This window comes from Rhinoraja longicauda, chromosome 8 (genome assembly GCF_053455715.1).
Source record: "Rhinoraja longicauda isolate Sanriku21f chromosome 8, sRhiLon1.1, whole genome shotgun sequence".
Lineage (NCBI taxonomy): Eukaryota > Metazoa > Chordata > Chondrichthyes > Rajiformes > Arhynchobatidae > Rhinoraja > Rhinoraja longicauda.
Window position 1 is genome coordinate 24,154,327 of NC_135960.1, and position 20,784 is coordinate 24,175,110.

At 38.0% G+C, this 20,784-nt stretch overlaps 2 protein-coding genes across 13 annotated transcripts in view; one reads left to right on the forward strand and one right to left on the reverse strand.

Moving 5' to 3' along the window:
- tmem163a (transmembrane protein 163a) overlaps window positions 1-4,459 on the forward strand; it is a 181,479-nt gene extending 177,020 nt beyond the window's left edge. For all 8 annotated transcript variants that reach the window (XM_078403422.1, XM_078403427.1, XM_078403423.1 and 5 more), the window contains one exon: window positions 762-4,459. In XM_078403422.1, the coding sequence (XP_078259548.1) occupies window positions 762-822 (61 nt within the window). In that variant the 3' untranslated portion in view covers window positions 823-4,459. The remainder of the gene's footprint in view (window positions 1-761) is intronic.
- A 1,714-nt stretch (window positions 4,460-6,173) lies between these two features.
- The window catches only part of mgat5 (alpha-1,6-mannosylglycoprotein 6-beta-N-acetylglucosaminyltransferase), a 108,782-nt gene continuing 94,171 nt past the window's right edge, over window positions 6,174-20,784 (reverse strand). For all 5 annotated transcript variants that reach the window (XM_078403435.1, XM_078403434.1, XM_078403433.1 and 2 more), the window contains 3 exons: window positions 15,411-15,485; window positions 9,365-9,522; window positions 6,174-9,098 (listed from right to left, as the gene is read on the reverse strand). In XM_078403435.1, coding sequence (XP_078259561.1) covers window positions 8,900-9,098; window positions 9,365-9,522; window positions 15,411-15,485 — 432 coding nt within the window. In that variant the 3' untranslated portion in view covers window positions 6,174-8,899. The remainder of the gene's footprint in view (window positions 9,099-9,364; window positions 9,523-15,410; window positions 15,486-20,784) is intronic.

The following is a 20,784-nucleotide window of genomic DNA, read 5'->3' on the forward strand; positions in this document are numbered from 1 at the left end:
GGTTTGGCTGATGTGTCTAACAATTTTATTCTTGTTTCTCAGTCTCATAATGGTTTCTTTGACTTTCATTGGCATAACTTTGGTCCTCATGTTGATAAACAGCAATAAAAGTTTCCAAAGGTGATGGAAATACTGGAGGAAAGGCCAGGTGCTCAGAGCTCTCGTACACCTGCATTAAGGAGGCAATTAAACACACCTAAACAATTGCAAACACCCGTGAAGCCATATGTCCCAAACATTATGATGCCCTGAAATAGGGGGGACTATGACTAAACACAGATGTAATTTCTATATGGTGAAACCAAAATGTATAAAAATGGCCTTTGTTAAAATCTGACAATGTGCACTTTAACCACATGTGATTTTTTCTATTACAAATCTCAAATTGTGGAGTACAGAGGCAAATAAATAAATGATGGGTCTTTGTCTCAAACATTATAGAGGGCACTATAGCTCTTAGGGCTAATGGAATCAAGGGACATGGGGGGACTGATTTGGGATGATCAGCCATGATCATATTGAATGGCGGTGCTGGCTCAAAAGGTCAAATGGCCTACTCTGGCACCTATTTTCTATGTGATTGTATGACAAAGAAATACATGTAACCATGAATTGCAAACCAGGTGTGAAGTGTGAGATGGCTCATTTATATTTGTCTTGCATGATGTTTTTATCTTGAAATATTTTACTCAAAATTGTATCAAATATCCTGGCAATTACATTACAGAAGTGTACAAATTAACTTTTCTGCTTTCTTCTAGGCTACTGGTTGACACTATCCCACAATTAAAAGCGACTCATAATTATGAAACTTTTGAATGATGGACATAATGATGGTATATAGTGATGCTCAATTCTACAGGAAGGGAGATGTTAAGATGTGGAAAGAATCACTAAAGCTAACCAAATCAAAGCAGTAACCGGAAAACTGTTGCAATTGTTGCCCCATTGCTCAGTTTGTGGACGAAAACATTTTCCTCTGTGACCAAGCACATTTGCTAAATATGGTAGACTTTTAAAATTTGAGGCTGAAGATTATGCTTTGCCCTTCATATTTTATCAGCAGAGGTAACATGCAGTTATTCATACAAATTGTAGACTGCAGCTGTCAGCTGTCTGACCAACAAAATCCACATCAATTGCCCATTTTGTTATCTGATGTTCCATCCACCTTGAAGGATGTAACTCATTCCCATATCCAAAACATGTGTGGAAAGAGCATGTGTGGAAAGAGCCAGTAGGTGGGGAGCGTAGAGGCACCGACTCCCTTCCCTTCACAGCTGATTTGGTTTGCTGGTAGTAAATTAGCAATGTTGAAACCCAGGTCAGCTCACAATCATGTGGAGTATAGCAGTGCTATTCCTTCTTGTTTGATCAAAGGTGTTAAAATACCCCTTTTCAGTAATTTTTCTAATCTACTGGGCAGAGCATATATGTGCAGAACCCTAATTCTAATTGACAACCAGAGCACTGTACATTAATTTTCTTAACAATTTAAAAGCAGTGATTGCTTGAACTAACTGTTTATGTTCTTTGATCATGGCAACCCTAGTACCAGAGTAATTGGAATGTTAATCAATTTTCTGCCTGTTGCTTGTCCACTGGAATGAACTGTTAAAATCTTCGTCCAAACATTATTTTTCTTTTGAGCTCCTGTAATACATAAAAGATAAAATACAACATACAAAAATATTTGGGATTAAATGTACATTTCTTATTTTTCAATGAGCATGTTTTCAATGCATTAATAAGCAACATCAAAAGCAATTTCACCTAGCATCTTCCTAGTATTTCTTCCAGCAAAAAATTGAGCTGCCGAGGCTAACTTGCATGATTTTCAGTGCTCTGATTAGAATCTCAGATTCGAAATTTAAATATTATGGCAAAATGTGATACACATTTAAAGTTTTAAAGGTAACAAGAATGTGTAAATATATTTTGAATATTGACCAATTTAATTTCACTGAATAATTTGATGGCAATTAAGTTTAAACAGTGTAATTGATAAACTACGTTGCCATGAAAGTAAACTGGGTATATAATCCATTTCCATCACTAGGCATGCAGTGCCAAACTTTTGCCTCATTTATTGGTATAGTTATAACTTTTTGAAGTATTTGCAATTTTGGCATTTCAATATATTTACTAGAAATATTGCAGTGGGTCCAATTTTCCACTAAAAATTGCTGCCAGTAAAAGTATTTGTTTTTACTCCAACATCTCTTCCTCACAGCGGAATGATTCATAATCTTTTTAAGCAGAAAATTTGATTAAACTGTCATTCGCCGATTCTATTTAGAGAACCTGACATAATGAACTCTTATCTATAATTCCTCAATTGATATCAGATTTTAGGATGCAGAGTGTACATCAGAGTCAATAGACAATTATATTCCAAATTCTGTCAGCTTGAACTCACTTACATCCAAACTATTGGAAAACCTGAAAATGCTATAACATACAATTCAAAAGAATGCTAGATGCTGTTAAGGAATAATGCAAGGTACATATTTTCTTACAATAAGGTAATCGTTGCACAGTTGGGTTGAAGAATGGGATTTCACATTCCGAATTAACATCAATTCCAGCATCATTCTTTGTTTTGCCTTCCAGAATTTAAGCCATTTGGTTGCCTTAAAACATTGGCCAGATTGGAATAAACTATACAAAACCCTCTTCTGGGATCCAATCTGTTCTTTATGGGAGACATCCCTTATTCAACACAGAGTGCTCATCTAAAATCAGAGGTGTAAATGAGAGAATCAATGTATTTGATCATTGCATCTGCTAGTTCTTTGAGTGAACACAACTATAAGCCAAGGACAGCCCTTATGGCTTCTTTCATGGCAGGTTATGTCTTACAAATTTGATTGAGGGGTGATGATGGTGATTGATGAGGATAAGGCAGTGGATGCTGTCTACATGGATTTTAGCAAGGCATTTGATAACATCCTTCATGGTAGAATGATCTAGAAGATTAAGATGCACAGGACCCAAGGTGCCTTGGTTGTTTGGACTCAGTAGACTTACTCAGAAGGCAGAGGGTTGTGACAGAATGGTGTTGTTTTGGCTGGAGGTCTGTAACCAATGAAATTCTGCAGGGATCTGTGTTGGGACCTTATATACACACATACAATTTGGATGTAAATGTAGACGTCAATTCAGTAAGTTTGCAGGTGACATCAAAATTAGTGGAGTTGTGGACAGTGAGGAAGGCTGCGAAAGTATGTGTCAGGATATAGATCAGCTACAGAAATGGCAGAGAAATAACAGATAGAGTTTAATTCAAGCAAGTGTGAGGTATTGCACTTTGGGAAGTCGAATGAAAGGAGAATGTATGCAGTTAATGGCAAGAACCTAGCAGCATTGGTGTACAAAGGGATCTTGGGGTCCAAGCGCATAACTCCCTAAAATTGGCAACTTGTACAAGTAGGTAGAGTGGTAAAGAAGACATATGGTATGCTTGCCATCATCTGTTCGGACATTGAATGAAGGAGTGAAGAAGTTCTTTTGCAGATTTATAGAACTTTGGTTAGGCCACATTTGAAATATTGTATGCAGTTCTGGTTGACCCATTACAGGAAGGATATGCAGGCTTTAGAGGGTGATTTTTTTTTTTTTTTTAAAGAGTGGTGGATGTCTGGAACTGTTGCCGAGAGTGGTGGTGGAGCAGATACAAGGAAGCATTTAAGAGACTTTAATAAGATCATGTGCAGGTATGAGATTAGTTTATTTGTGGGCCAAAGGGTTCGTGCCTGTGCTGCACTGTTCTATGTTCTGCTTTATATTATTCCTGTTGAGAATTTTGCAATCTTATACTTCTAAAATGTCTAACTTTTCCTTTTTTAACTGCAATGAATCTTAATTCAGCTACTTGCTGTGACAAAATATACCAAACTCTTAAACATTTACTTGTATGAAGAAATGTATTGCTATCTTTAATGATACTTGTTATTTAAATTGTCGATTCCACATGAGCAAAAGTGAGTTTAACTCAAAAGATATTTACCCTTTGAAAGATCAAATGAAGGGGTGAACTATACTTCAATAATTTTAATGTCAAGTCAAGTCAAGTCAATTTTATTTGTATAGCACATTGTAAATTTAATGATAGTGAAACAGCATGGTGAAAATTTGAGTTTTTTTTTACCCAGTGCAATTAACATAACATGCAGATAATTAGTGGAATAGGATGGAACTTTTATCTGCCAATCATTCAGACAATTGATGTGACAAAAAAGGTGGCAAACTACTTCAACACAATCTAGATACACGACTATAATAATTGTGAAAAATGAAGATAGAGCCCAATTTAACTAATAGACCCAAGCCAATATTAGATCAAAAATCTTCAAGAACCTGGAGTCCTAGACATAAACATAGCACAAAAAGTAAGGACATTTGTGTTTGGTAGATTATTTATTTGTTGTAACAATGCTTCTTGGCAATAAATCTTATACCGTTGGAAAGCCTGTTTATTTCCCTTTTAAATGGTGCCACATTTGTAAGGAACATGCATTTGTGGGATGAGCAGCAGAGCTGAGTATGTGGGTTGCGCCCATGAAAAATCTGCCAAATCTTCTCTGCCAATGCCAAACAGCTTATTCTGCCATTGACTCTTGTTCGGTGTTGTTTGGTGGATTGGATGATTGAAGTCTGAAGAAACAAGACATATTGGCAATTTAACAATTTATTCATTTAATAAACAGGAGCCTCAGTAGCGTGTGGAAGAACCATACACAGCCACAACAGCCTGGCACCTCCTCCTCATGCTGGTCACCAGCCTGGTCACACACTGTTGTGGGATGGCATCCCATTCTTCAACCAGCATTTGTCGCAAGTCAGCCAACGTGGTTGTGTTGGTCACTCTGGCACGAACAGCACGCCCAAGCTGATCCCACAAGTGTTCAATGGGGTTGAGGTCAGGACTGCTGGCAGGCCATTCCATCCTCTCCACTCCCAAATTCTGGAGGTAGTCTCTGAGAAACACTACTCTGTGGGGGCGAGCATTGTCATCTTGGAGGATAGAGTTCGGTCCCAGACTGTGGAGATATGGGATTGTCACTGGTTGCAGAATCTCATCTCGATATCTCTCTGCATTGAGATTGCCTCCAATGATGACAAGCCTCGTTTTTCCAGTGAGGGAGATGCCGCCCCACACCATCACACTGCCTCCACCAAAAGATGTTACTCTATCGGTGCAGCAATCAGCATAGCGTTCTCCGCGTCTTCTCCACACTTTGACCCTATGATCCAACTGCCGTAGGCAGAATCTGGACTCATCGCTGAACATAACGTTCCTCCACATGTTCAGGTTCCAGTGCACGTGTTGCCGACACCAGCGCAAACGGGCCTGACGGTGAAGGGCAGTCATGGCAGGCCTCCTGGCAGCCCTATGAGACCAGAGATAGGCTGCGTGCAGTCTGTTCCGAATTGTCTGGGCAGAGAGCCGTCGGCCATATCGTCCTGCAAACCTTGACTGCAAATCTGTAGAAGACAGCCTACGGTTCCTAAGTGCTGACAGGGTGAGGAAACGGTCTTATTCGGGTGTCGTCTTCTTGGGACGCCCTCTTCGCGGCCTGTCTCTGACATCCCCCGTTATATGGAACTTGGCCTTCACTTTGGAGATGGTACTAGGGCTCACTCCAAATAATGCCGCAACTTGGTTTTGCGGAACACCAGCTTGAAGTTGCCCTATCGCACGGGCCCTATCCAGATCAGTCAAACGTGGCATGCCGATTCTTGGAGCAGACACCTACTGACCACTGTAGCAGGGCCCATGCTCACAGATGCTGCCAATCAGGTGCCAATCAGGCACCTGATTGTCAGCACCTGGGGGTACCAGAAGCTCAAAACAAGAGTCAATAGCAACAGCAGAATAAGCTGTTGGCATTGGCAGAGAAGATTTGGCAAATTTTTCATGGGCGCAACCCATATACTCAGCTCTGCTGCTCATCCCACAAATGCATGTTCCTTACAAATGTGGCACCATTTAAAAGGGAAATAAACAGGCTTTCCAACGGTATAAGATTTATTGCCAAGAAGCATTGTTACAACAAAGAAATAATCTACCAAACACAAATTTCCTTACTTTTTGTTTACTTAAAGGTTTGAAAAATCTCTAAATAATGCAAATAAAAGTTGATTAGAACCTCAAATATCTAAACGCAGCAAATTTTAAAATTTGGTACAACTGAAAGGATGAACCAAATATATATGCCAAACTACTTCATTAATCTGAACATTATATTTGGCAATTGTAAGACATAGATGGCAAATTTAATGCTAGGAAATGCCCCAAATTGATCCATTGAACAAACATTAATTCAGAGCCAAGGAATAACATTAAATTGCAAGTGTGTAATTCTGCAGTTTTAAAAGAGTTATTTTTAAAGAAAGGTAGAGTGAGAAGTCTACAGAACGGCACAAGTTAAAGCACAAGACCTATGTAATGTTCAGTGTGTAAAATAAACTTACACAAACTTCCATATTGGCAAAATGTAAATCAAAAGTAGGCTTATGTGCACAGAATGTATTTTGTTCTTATTTTAAGCTGCAGGAAACTTTGATTAAGATTTAAGTTCAGCGAAAGTGGTGAATAGCCATGTTTGTTCTTTCGAATGTTTATGACATTATTGGACAATATTGAAATTGTCACATTTTCATGTCAGAAACAATATGAACATTAGATTACTATAAGATAGCCAAGAAGAGCTTATTGAAGCAAAATTCCCAACCTCATGGAAGGCCTGATTTTAAGTTTTAATTTAGTGTAAATAATTGCACATTGTGAGAATAATTGGGAGTTAATTTTGTTTGCACTTTGCTGGATTCCTCAGCTTTTTAGTCTAATGGAACAATGAAAATCTCACTGTTCCGTTGTCGGTACATATGACAATTAAACACGCAGAATATGTTGCAGTTGAATAGGATCTGTGCTGTATAATATATGTTCATGAACTGTGCTTGGAATTTCAAGTTGTAATATACAAGAGTGATTATTAAACTTAAGCTGTGTTTATTTTAAAATGAATTCTGTATGTTCACAAATTATAATGTACAGTTGAAGAAATTCTCTTCACAGAAAAGATTTATTGAAAAATAAAGTTTTTTCTCCTGCTGATCAAAAACTGGAAACAATTTCTATGCTTGCAAGTACAGCTTTCAAAGCACAACTCATTTCAATATATGCCATCTGCGAAAATATACAGGAAAATTGTTTTCTATTTCCTCACTTAACAACGCTATGCACAATCTAAATTATGACTGCCATTAAGAATAGTTTTTTTTAATACAAGTTGATAAAGCAACTTTACTACCCTTAAAAAGGCACATAATTTACGTAACATGGCATCATAGCTACAGAAAACGTTTAATATTTACAAGCACAACAAAGCAAAGAAAGCAAGTTACAGAATAGCTTAAAAAAAAATAATATACAAATGTGCAACCCTGCTGTTAATGAGGTTTAACTGCTATTGATTAACTAAATGTCACTGCTTTTTATTTTCCATAAGCTATACTTATTTTTAAACATTACTGCATTTACATATTCTTCAACCATTAAATTTCATTCAGATTAGGGTTAATAATCAGCGGAACCAAGATGTGTTGAATTCAAGTAAAAATGAATAAATGGATATTATATATCAATTGCTCAAAAAGGTTTCAGCACCTTTACAACTCGCCCATCACTCGGCTGATATCTTCATATTGTTTACAATATAACTGATACCAATCCTCCTTCAATAAACAGTGAGCAGTTTTGAAATTTACATTTGTTTCCAGTTGATAATGGTTTCTAACTCACTAATAACAATGAAAAGAAATCCAGATTTTTGCAATGCTGTACTTTAGAATTTCAGCTCCAATTCTCTTCAGCACTTTCTGCTAATGGATCAAACACAGATTCAATTTAGTTTTAGAGAAAGATGATTGAAATATTTGTAACATAGTCAAACACTCTGGTGACAAGAATATTTGTTGCTTATTTTCTGTATGGCTGAAATGTTTTACTACACTGCCTAAAATATGTATACTCCTGAGCCTGAAAAGAAAAGTGCAAATATGAAATTCTGCTTCATTTTTATGGTAAACATGATATGATTACAGAGAGATTAAAAAAAAAACATTTTACACCAGGCTGTCTATGTACAATTTACAAAAGGAACTATTTCAGCAGGTTGCTACTTAAAATGCCCATCTAGCCAACTTATTTGCGGCCTGAAATACGTCCACTTAACATCAGTTGACAGTTTGGATCAGTAAGTTGGGAACACAATCAGTATCTTAAATGATGTCTAATAAAGCCAAAAGTAATGATTATAATGTAATAAAGCTCGAAGGAATTCTCCATTTCTTATTTGAAAATTTTACTTTAATTTAAAAAATCCTTCAAATGTTTAAATCAAATCTCATAGAATGATAATTGTTTTAAATCCTGCTATGCTTTAAAATTATTACTATCAGCAATATCAGCATACAATCCTTTAAATAACTGCCTGCAGTGGTCATAACAAAGATGGAAATCACATCTGAAATAATGATCACAGGATTCTCTTATCTGGGTATGATTATATTGAAACATTCCAGTGACATTGCTTCTAAACCGATGTTAAACCCTTTGGTTCGGATTCTGTTTATTTCTCATGAATTAAAAGAAAACGAAAACCTTTTAAGCAGCCCGTTATTTATTTAGCTGGCAACTTTTAATTTTATATTTATTAACATGACTTTCTGAATTTAGAATATTTAGTAGTGCATCTTTCATTTACATCTATACACCAAATCTTGTCAAAAAAGACTTTTATAAATGATAACCCTTTTAAAAAGATGTTCAGACCACCTAATATCCCAGCTTTTCTTTTGCACAAACTAGAGTGTGTGGGAAAAGCAAGTGCTATAAGCATTCTTGACATAAAGCGACTTGTCCCTTCATATAGTCTCTGCATGGACAGACTCTTTTGAAATGTTCATTTGAACCTGCACAGCTGAAAAGCAACAAATCGCTCTGGAAAAAACAGTGCTTCTTGTTTTCATCATAAGCCGGAACAACAATATCATTTAGAGATTCAAATAACTGGCATTCAATTCCGTATCTGTAAGCAACAACAAAATATACATTAATTTAAATGCAATTAAGCTGCAAATTATTAACTTTTGCTATTTATTTTCTAGGAACACAAAGTTTTCAGAAAAGCTTGACAAAATATTAACACAATGTAGAAAATTGTGCATGATCTTTATTCTACAAATACTAGTTAAAGTTTATTAAAACACGCATAAACTTGTTGTCAATTGGGATTATTCAGGAAGGCAATACAGAACTGCACCACATTCAATTTAAAAGGATATGAGTACTTACTTTTGCAAGTCACTGTCTTTATTCAGATGTTGAAAAAAGGATGGTTCACATATGAGCTTATTCTCTTGACAGATCTGCTTGCAAGATTGCTTGCGAGGTGCAATTTTAACTTGGAGTGCACTCAATGGAGGCCACATCACTTGACCATGGCAGAAATCCTACAATGTTGATTTAAATATTCTGACTATGATATGACATCATCTTCAGCAATTTTTTAAAATCACATTCAGCAAAAGATCTATACTATTTATGGCTCAAATATTGTACGTCAGTTTTAAAGTAATACATGCAAGAAATAATAGTGCTAGTGCAATCCCAGTTTCATATTTAAAACAGCTAAAAATACATTAACATACAATTGTATTTAAAAATCACAAAACCAAGCAATTATTCATGCATTGTGTTTGAGTCAGCAAACAATAACTTGACATACTTGCCCTTTAAGGGATATTCCCCAGGCAATAAGAACAGGAGTGAAAATAATAGGTTCACGATTGTGTGTTTATTTCAGAAAAAAAAAGGTAGCCCTACTATTTTTATATTCTACTTATGGTGAAAGGCAATATAAAAGTGCTTATGTTCTATTCATGTACTTCTGATGTTTTAGAATCTATCCACTGTTGTAGAATATTATCAAGTGTCTTCATAGCTTTGAAATGGATTTGCTGGCGCAAATAGGACAATAGTGATTATATACAAGATTTTGATAGATTTTTTCCCCCCGTCTGCCAAATTTAAATGTTGGTTCCAGCAACAGAAAAAAGGAGTTCAAAAAACTTAAATATAAAAGAGGAAAATCAGAGAACTTGGATAGGAAATGTAACATAGAACAGTAAAGCACAGTGGGCCCTTTGGCTCACAATATTTGTGCCGACCAGTGAGCATAGTTAAACTTATCTAATCTGCCTGTAGATATCTATATCTCTCTATTCCCTGTACTTCCCTATACCTATCTAAAAGCTGACATCGTATCTGCTTCCACCACCCCAACTGGCAATGCATTCGAAGCCCCCACCACTGTGTTAAAAAAAAAAAAAAGGCCATGCACATTTCTATTTCAAGTTTCCCCATCTCACTTTATAGCTGTGCCCTTTTGTGTTGGACATTTCTACCCTGAAAAAAGGTTTGAACCGTCTGCCGTATTCTTGCCTATCATCATTTTATGTTTGTCAAGTTTTTCCTCAACCTCCGATGTCCCAGAGAAAACAATCCTAGTTTATCCGACCCTGTTGCTAAAACCCTCTAATCCAGGCAGTATTCTACTGAACCTCCGCTGCACCCTCTCCAAAGCCTCAATATTTTTCCTGTAATAGGACAACTAGAACCACATGCAATACTCCAAATGTGGACTAACCAAAGTCTACAGAGCAGCATATTGAAGTCCTGACTCTTAATTCTCACATTCAAAGCCCCTAGCAACGAAGGCAAGCATTCTATATGCCTTCTCTACCACACTATTTACTTGTGGTGCCACCTTTAGTGAGCTATGAACTTTGACTCTGAGATCAATGCTGTTTAAGGGTCTTGTCATTAACTGAATAGCTTCCTTCTACATATTATATAACTGTTGGTAAAGATAAATTGTTAAAAGCTAAATCTTTTGCTCAATTACATGTTTTCTAAAAGATGTTTTAATGTTATCACAGTTGTAACTGGACAGGTGTGGTTAGGTTACTGGTCCAGCAATCCAAAGAGCTGAATTAAAGATGGAGAGACATACGTCACAGAGAATCTGGGGAATGCAAATTAATTTTAATTCCAGAATTTATTTAATCAACTATCAATATCCACTAAAATATTAAAAACCAATCCGAATCATTGGTGTCCTTTCAAAACATGGCGCCTCTTGCATGCAGGCTCAGTACACTTTTTCTGTACACTTGCTAATTGATGATTGGGGGTATGGCAATACTCCCCTGGACTGTTTGTAACTCAAAGAATTTCACTGTGTTAAGCCGAGGATGGGAAGAAAACAGTCTTCCAAACTGTTGCTGCCCCATCCATTAAATAAGCATTTAAACATTACCCGATCAAAATTAAACTTTCATGGATCTTATCTCAAGTGTTGATTATTGCAGATGCATCAGTTTAAAACTGATGGTTGCAGTAGAGAAAATGGAAGGGAAACCACTCAAAGGAGGGAATAATGACTGAGAATTTTTCACAGAAAGGTTTGGAAAATAATTGGTTGGGAAGGGGAAAATAAATAATGTAACCAAAGTCCTGTAGAGCGGCATCGTGGAGCTTACATATCATGTTACTGTTGGTCAAGATAAATTGTTAAAAGCTAAATTGATACTCAATTCCATTTTTTCCCAGGGTAGAAATGTCCAACCCAAAATGTAAAACTAATGGGGAAGGGGGGAAGAGTTAACATTTCAATAGTAAAAATGGGGTTAATGTGAGGCGAGTTAACATTTCAACAAGTTCATAACTAATATCGTAGCTTTCTGTCACAGATGTGCATGACTTGAGTTTCAGTAATTGTTGTGTGTAATATGTTCAGAACATTTTTCAATACTTTTCACTAAATAAACCATAAACCCACCCCAGGTAGACGTTCGGTTAGCACTCCATCGTCAATAAGCACTGTTCAACATACCCCAACGCCATTCTCAAAGCTAAGGACTTCAACAAGAGCAGTTTGAAGAAGTCACTTCCTACAAGTTGCGGCACGGTGGCGCAGCAGTAAAGTTGCTGCCTTACAGCGAATGCAGCGACTCAGGTTCGATCCTGACTACGGGCGCCATCTGTACGGAGTTTGTACGTTTTCCCCGTGACCTGCGTGGGTTTTCTCCGAGATCTTTAGTTTCCTCCCACACTCCAAAGACGTACAGGTATGTAGGTTAATTGGCTGGGCAAATGTAAAAATTGTCCCTAGTGTGTGTAGGATAGTGTTAGTGTGTGGGGATCGCTGGGCGGTGCGGACCCGGTGGGCAGAAGGGCCCGTTTCCGTGCTGTATCTCTAAAAAAAAAACCCAAAAAAAACAAACTAGCATGTGACCTGCAGCGCCACAGGATCACAGTTGTTTCAACTTCATAAGGTAATTGAGCATGTAGAAGAGCGTGTTCCCACCAAAACAGCTGAGTGCTCCCCAATAAGAAACCAGGAAGTCCATAATCTAGTGAGGTCTACATCTCATGCATTCAAGTCTGGTGATGCAAGTTCATATAGAATATTCAGGTTTAACCTCAATAATGCCATTAGAAAGGCAAAAAGGCACTTTTGCTTTAAACCTTGGATGACTAAGACGTTCGACAGCTGTGACAGGACTTGCAAGCCATCACTTCCTACAAGGCAAAAATCAAATGATAGTTCAAGCTACAATGAGGCATCGCTCTCAGATGAATTCAATGCATTCTATGCTGAAATCCAAAAGGGAGAACACCAATCTTAGGCCACAGAACTGCCAACAGCATTGTGGTTGTAATCACCGAGGCTGATGTCACAAGATCCTTCATGAGGGGAAACCCTTGGAAAGTGTCTGGTTCTGTACCTGACCTCGATCTTAAAATCTGTGTGGACCTGGCTGAAATTTTTACAGATGTCATCAACTTCTCATTACTAAAGTCTGAGGTTCCCACATCCTTGAAGCCTTAAAAGGGCATCGGTAATACCAAGAGTAAGATTACACATTTCAATGACTACCAACCAGTGACGCTAATGTCCGTGAAGTGTTTTGAGACTTTAGAAATGACACACATCAACTCCTACCTTAGCAAGGACCTAGATCCAGTACAATTTGTCTACCAACACAACAATAGATCAATGGGGACTGCAAAGTCGCTGGCTCTCAACTCTGCACTGGATAACTTGGACACAAGAACATGTACGTCAGGCTGTTGATCATTGACTGCAGGTCGGCATTCAACATCATAATTTCCTTCAAACTTGTTATCAAACTCAGCGAACCGGGTCTCTGCTCATCCCGAGTGAACTGGATCCACGACTTCATCGGCAGACCCCAATCAGAACAATTTGAATTGGCAACAAAACTTCCTCCCAAAAAATGATCTGCACAGGAACACCTCAGGGGCTGTGTGCTCAGTTCCCTGCTCTATTCACTCTATACCCATGACTGCATAGCCAGACACAAATTCCAATCCCATCTTTAAATTCACTGACAATACCACTGTTGTTGAACGAATGATGAGACAGAGTATATGAGGAGATAGAAAATCTGATTGAATGGTGCCAGAACAACCATCTTGCTCTCAATATTCTCAGCAAGGAGCTGATTGATGACTTTAGAAGGGGAAAGCCGAAGATCTATGAGCTTGTCTTCATTGATGGGTTGGTGTTTAAAAGAGTGAACAACTTCAAGTTCCTGGGTATGCATATCTCTGAAGATCTGTCCTGGGCCCAGCACATTGGTGCTTAAAGAAAGCTCATCAATGCTTCTATTTCCTTAGAAGATTGAAGAGATTCAGTATGTTGGCAATACTCTCTTGGAGCATCGGTAGGTGCACAGTAGAAAGCATATTGACTGGTTGCATCACAACGTGGTTCGGTAACTCGAACACTCAGGAACAATGGAGATTACTGGAAATGGTCAACACTGCCAGGTTTATCACAGGTATTCAACAGAGATCTTCCCACCATAGAATGAATCTATCGGAGGTTCTGCCTCAAAAAGGCAGCCAATATCATCAATGACCAACAGCGCACTGGCCACACTTTCATTTCTTTCCCACCATTGGGAAAGCAGAGGACTCCGAAAACCTTGACCATCAGATTTAAGAATATCTTCTTCCCAACAATCATCAGGCTCTTAAACACTGTAGGATACTAACCTCAACTATGAACAATGGACAGACTGATTGTACAAAGGACTTTGGGTTATTTTCCCACTAGTCTTATGGTTATTAAATCTAGGTGTATTGCGTTTACTGGCCCACTATGCTGCTGCAAGCAAGAATTTTATTGTTCCATTGTCGGTACATATAACACTTGAACACTCAGGACTTGACTCTTACTGTAAATGTTGGGCTTGACATCCTGGAAAATACAGCCTTTATTCAGGTAACCATAGATTAATAGAGCACAGAAACAGGTCCTTCAGCCCAACTAGTCCAAGCTGACCTAATGCCCCATTTAAGCTAGTCCTATTTACCCTTGTTTGTCCCATATCCTGCTAAACCTTTCCTATCAATGTACCAGTACAAATGTCTTTTAAATGTTGTTGTAATACCTGCCTCAACTACCGACTCTGGCAGCTCGTTCCATATACTCACCACCCTCTGAATGAAAAGGTTGCCCTTCAGGTTCGTACTATATGTTGCCCCTTAAACCTATGTCCTCTGATTCTTGATTCCTTTGCCTTGGGTAAAAGATTGTGCATTCATCCTATCTATTCCCCTCATAATTTTATACACCTCTAAGATCGCCTCCTCAGCCTCCTCAATGAATAAAAGTCCCAGCTAGCCCCACCTCTCCCCGTATAGTTCAACCCCTCATCCTGGCAACATTCATGGGATGACTGAAACTGACCACAGTTCTCCAAATATGGTCTCACCAACGTCTTGTACAACTGTAACATAACATCCCAACTTCTATACTCAATGAAGGCCAATGTACCATTGTCTACTTGTGATGCCAGTTTCAGGGAACTATGTACCTGCACTCCTAGATCCCTCTGATCTACAACACTTACAATGACTTATTACTTGATGAGTTGGTTAAACCAAAAACAGCTTTTTCTTGTAAAAGGTAGAAACAATGATAAATAAAACCTACTGAGATTGTTTTAATCATTTTTAGTCAAGATTATTTAATGATCATATGCACCAGGAAAATGAAAATTTCAATATTTCATAAATTTATGACACAGACAAGATAACTGTTTTCATGTTAATTTCATGATATTAAAAATAACTAAATATTGCAATTGTCTCAAGCACCATTCCTTTACTGTGTAAGTTTATAAAAATTATAACAAATTTAAAACCTAAAACAGAGAAATTACAACTCATGTAGTTTTGCAGGAATTTGCCTGAAAGTAAGCATTTCTAGATTGCCCTTGAATAGAAAATAAAAATAAATTACCTGATTTTCAATAAAAGCACTGACTCTTTGCAACATTCCTTCGCAGTTAAATTCATAGGGCAAATATGGTTCAATCTATTGAAGAGAAAAATATGGCTGTGTCAAATATTAAGCACTAACAGATTATTTTGAATGCTGTCATTTAAAGCTTCAACTCTAGTCATCATTCCCAAGAAATTCTTAGAATAACCATGATGAAATTTATATCCAAAGAAAATGAAACGCAGACAATCTCAGAAAATTCTTCAAGGTGCACATTTGTTACATTATGTTCAGGAGTTGGACAAACTTAGTTCCTTTGCTTACATCAACTGAAAAGATTGGATGAAATTTTAAATCATGATCTAGTACCAACCGAGCTGCTGCATGCAAATTGACAGCAGCTAATACCATTGAGAATACTCCTACAAATAACAAACAAGGGCAGCATAGTGGCACCCTGTATCTCTAAACTAAAAACGATAAATATTCGTTAATAAGTTTTTGCAGATCATGGGATGTTAGAAAAAGCATACGTTATACTTCTCACAATTTAAAGCACTTTTCAGAAAACCAAGCACCTTCAAAAAGAGTATTCACTTTTCAAACAAAAGAAAGATAGCTGCCAATGTGTGCACAGAAACCTCCAAATAGACAATGATACAGTGACCAGATAATATGTTTGTGTGATGCTATATGAATAATGAAATACTACCCTGGACACTCTGGTCTATTACTTTTGATATAATCAACGACTGCTAGGATACATATGACCAAACTGATTGTCACGATGATTCTTTGGATACTTGTGCATTTGGTAACCGCCAATAATGAACGTCCGAGGGTCCATTAGAATAGTTTCAGTCCAGTGCACACTATTGTCAAACCAGACCTACTTATGCTTTCCTCTTTTCTCCTTAATCGTTCTTAAAAAAAATTTTCAGATGATGCTCGTCTCCAAACTACAGCAGAGGGTGGTGGGATGTGGAGGATCTGACAAGACTGGGGCTTATTGGCCCTGGTTAACATTAAATAATTGAAATTTACTGCAAAGGAGGCATCCATTTGGTCATGTCCATTCTAAACTGCTTGGGAAAATTGTAGATCTGTCACCTTCTCAGCCCACTGCCATCATGTTATTTTTACATACAGTTGGCCAAAAAGCTGTTCTTTTATAACCATAAGCTCCAATCCAGGCAACAGTCTGGTAAATCTTCTCAGTACACTCTCTAGCATAATTTAAAGTGCTGTCTGTGCGGAGTTTGTACGTTCTCCCCGTGACCTGCTTGGGTTTTCTCTGAGATCTTCGATTTCCTCCCACATTCTAAAGACATAAAGGTTTGTAGGTAAATTGGCTTGGTAAATGTAAAAATTTACCAAGTGGGTATAGGATAGTCTTCATGTGCAGGGATTGCTGGTCGGCGATTGGTGTGCCGAAAGGGCCTGTTTCCGCGCTGTATCTCTAAACTAAAGTAATCTAAAATTACATCCTTCCTACAGTAACCAGAACTGCACACTATAGCTCAGCTGAACTCAAAAGGTTTCAGATGTTAGCCAAGTCCAAAAGATGTAATAAGTACAACAAAGGTTAAGGACTGAGAAAATGTTGCCTGCATGAAGTAAGATAAAGTCACACAGGAGTTGAAAGTATATGCATAATTCTGAAATTGTTGATTTATTTTAAAAGTTAAGAATATACATTTGCTTTTTTTCTCCCTACTAGGATTTTTTTTCCTCCCTCTTAAATGGCAAGTGACAACAATGATATTGTAAAAGTATGCCATGGAAAGTTATTTCAGTCTGCACCAAACTTGTAATTACCTACACATCCAGAAGAGGTCGCTGATAGTTGGTAGTGGAAATAACTATTAATGAAGATTGTAAAAGAAACAAGAAACTGTAGATGCGTGGTTTATACAAATGGACACACAGTCACTCAGCTGTTCAGGCAGTATCTCTGGAGAACATGGTTAGGTCAGGACCCTTCTTTAGACAGGTCAGGGGGCATGGGGAAACAGGGAGAGAGGAGAGGCAGGATAAAGTGCGGTGGACACAGGCGGGAGGAGTTTTTGATAGGCAGATGGTTGGAACAAAAGCCAGAGATTAAAGCAGAAGGTGTGAGAAAGACTGGGGGACAGGGTGTGTGTTTGAGGTTACCTAAAATTGGAGAATGCAGTATTCAAACAGTGGGGTTGTAAGTTAGCCAAGCAGAACACAGAGTGCCGTTCTGCTGTTCCTCCAGTTTGCATGCAGGCAGAAAGGTCAGTATGGAATGGAAAAGAGAGTTAAAATGGTTAGCAACTGGGAGATCCAGTAGGCGGACCATGGAACTTGTTCCAGAATCGCACTGAAGAGAACTGTCAAGGTTTGCTTAGAGTAGAAATAAAGATTTACTTGAATTATATTTGGCACTGTAAACAAACTACTACGCTCACACGCTCCTTGCCAGACCTTATGCTTATTTCAGATTCCTCCCGTAATTTATCAGTGCAACCCTCTTTTTATTTTTCTCCCTTATTTACTTGTCTAGCCTTCCCTTAAATGTATCTGTAAGTTTTTGCTTTCCTCCCAGCAGTAATCAGTTCCATATTCTTATCACACATCGTGTAAAGGCATTTCTTCTAAAATCCCCTTTGGATCACTTGGTAACAACCTTATAATGGCAGTCTTTAATTATAATATTTCCTACAAGTGAAGCCATTTCTTGCTGTATCCATTCTATGTAAAAGCTTCACAATTTTGACAATCCCCTCCTCGCCCTCCTTTTCTCAGATCCATTCCACATATAGGTTTTCTGTTAAGCCTATCATTGCATCTCTAGTAACATTGTAAATCTTCTCTATCTTTTCAGGTGTGTGTCAATAACCTTATTATTGAATGGCAAACAGAACTAGAAGCAAGCAATGTAAAGAATCCACACAAGTTCAGCATATTTTCCTTCTTTTCAATTCTATCTCTTTAGAAATAGACCTCATTGTTCATCATTTTTCTCTTTAATTTTTTTTGTTTTCCTGTACCACAGCAGTTAGTGATTTAATATATTTAAATTCTATCTCCTATGAACCTCCACCCCATTTAGACCCAGACATTCCGAAGAAGTGATCTCGCTATTCTTTCTACCAAAACATATTATCTTGCATTTAGACGAGCTGAACTTCATTTGTTAATTACTGGCCTGTTCCACAGGTGCATTAATTCCCTTCTTTCATCGATTATAATTGTTCAGAGAAAAGACAGAGCCCTCCATTTTTGATTTAGCAATTTCGCTTTTGATTCCAAAGGTGGAATTGCCATTACCAGAGTGAGGCCACATGCAAATTGGCGGAACAGAACCCCATATTCCGCTTGGGCAGCTTACAAACCAGCAATAAGACCACAGATTTTTCCAATTTCAACTAACACCACCCCTTTACCTCATCTTTCCTGAGCCTACCTGCCCCCTCCCCAACACAACTCCTGCCACCTATATCCCTCAGTCCAGCTTTACATTTCATTCCTCTTCTCTCATCTGAACACCTTTCATTTCAAGTCAAGTCAAGTCAAGTCAAGTCAAATTTATTTGTCACATACACATACTCGATGTGCAGTGAAATGAAAGTGGCAATGCCTGCGGGTTGTGCACAAAAAGAATTACAGTTACAGCATATAAATAAAGTTAATAAGTTACTAAACATAGCACAAAAAGTGTCGACAAAAATTTAGTCTCTGGGGTTATAAAAGTTGACAGTCCTGATGGCCTGTGGGAAGAAGCTTCCTTTTCATCTGTAGCCTACTCCATACATCTGCCAATCAAGCCCCCCTCAAATGTATCCACCTAATATTTGCCAAGCTTTGTCACAACCCAACGTCTCTTCCAGCTTTCTCCTCCCCACGATAATTAATTTGAAGAATACTCATGACCCTATCCATTCCCTCCAGCAATACAGCCTGACCTGCTGAGTTACTCCAGCACTGTCTTGCTTCAATTTTATTGCTTCAATTTTATTATATATTTTATTTGTTAAGGAAAATATTGTGAGCAATTTTGGGCACCATTTCTGAGGAAGGATGTGCTGGCTTTGGGAGGAAGTTTACAAAAATGATCCTAGGAATGAGGTTAAACTATGATAAGCGTTTGCCAGCAATGAGCCTGTACTCGCTGAAGTTTAGAAGAATGAGAGGGGAATTATTGAAACATACAGAATAGTGAAAGGCATGGATAGAGTGGATGTGGAGAGGATGTTTCCACTAGTGTGAGAGTCTAGGATTAGAGGTCATACTCTCAGAATTAAAGGACGTTCTTTTAGGAAGGAGATGAGGAAACATGTCTCAGAGGGTGATGTTCTTTGCCACAGAAGGCTGTAGAGGCCAAGTCAGTGGATATTTTTAAGGCAGAGATAGATAGATTTTTGATTAGTACAGGTGTCAGAGGTTATGGGGAGAAGGCAGGAGAATGGGGTTAGGAAAGAAAGATGGATCAGCCATGAATGAATGGGCTGAATGACCTAATTCGACTCCTATCCTTTATGACCCAAAACTATACATAGCATTATAGGCGAGACCTCAACAACAGTCGATACCATTGCAACAAAAGCTCCCCATTTTTTTGTTAACACCAATATCACTAATGAAATGCTTAATTACTTGTCTAATTGGACCTACACATAAGCTTAAGATGAAGGCTCCTGACCCAAAACGTCATCTATCCATGTTCTCTACAGATGCTGCCTGATCTGCTGAATTACTCCAGCACTTTATGACTTTTATTTGTTAACCAGCATCTGCAGTTCCTTGTTTCTATATTCTTTCTCACCATTGACTCAATCTACACTTTACGTTGCCTCAAAAAAAAATCCAACATAATAAAAGACTTGGACCACGCTGGTCATCTTCCTCCTCACTCCCATTAGGCAGAAGATACAGAAGCTTTAAAACACACACTACCAGAATCAGGAACAGCTTCTTCCCCTCTTATCAGGCTTCTGAATGGTCCTTTCATAAGCTAGAGTACTCTCCGATTCGACTCTAACCAATTGCAGACATTGGACGTTGTCTCTGGAACTGGTACGCTACAACACTGAGAACTATATTCTGCACTGCATTTTCCCCTTTGCCCTACCTATTGCACTCGAGTTTGACTTGATTGATATACATAACATTTATGTACAATGTTATCTGATTTGACTGGATAGCATGCAAAATACTGTACCCCGTACATGAGACAATAATAACCCCAAACCAAAAACTTAAAGGTCCATAAGAATTCTGCATGCTTCAACATCACATCTAAATCAGTTAAATGCTATAATCATAAAAGGTACATTCAGCTAATTTCTCAATATAGGACAATTTCTGTAGATTCCAATATGGACCAATACTTGCGCTTTCTCAGTTTTACTGTTTTTAAGCATCATAA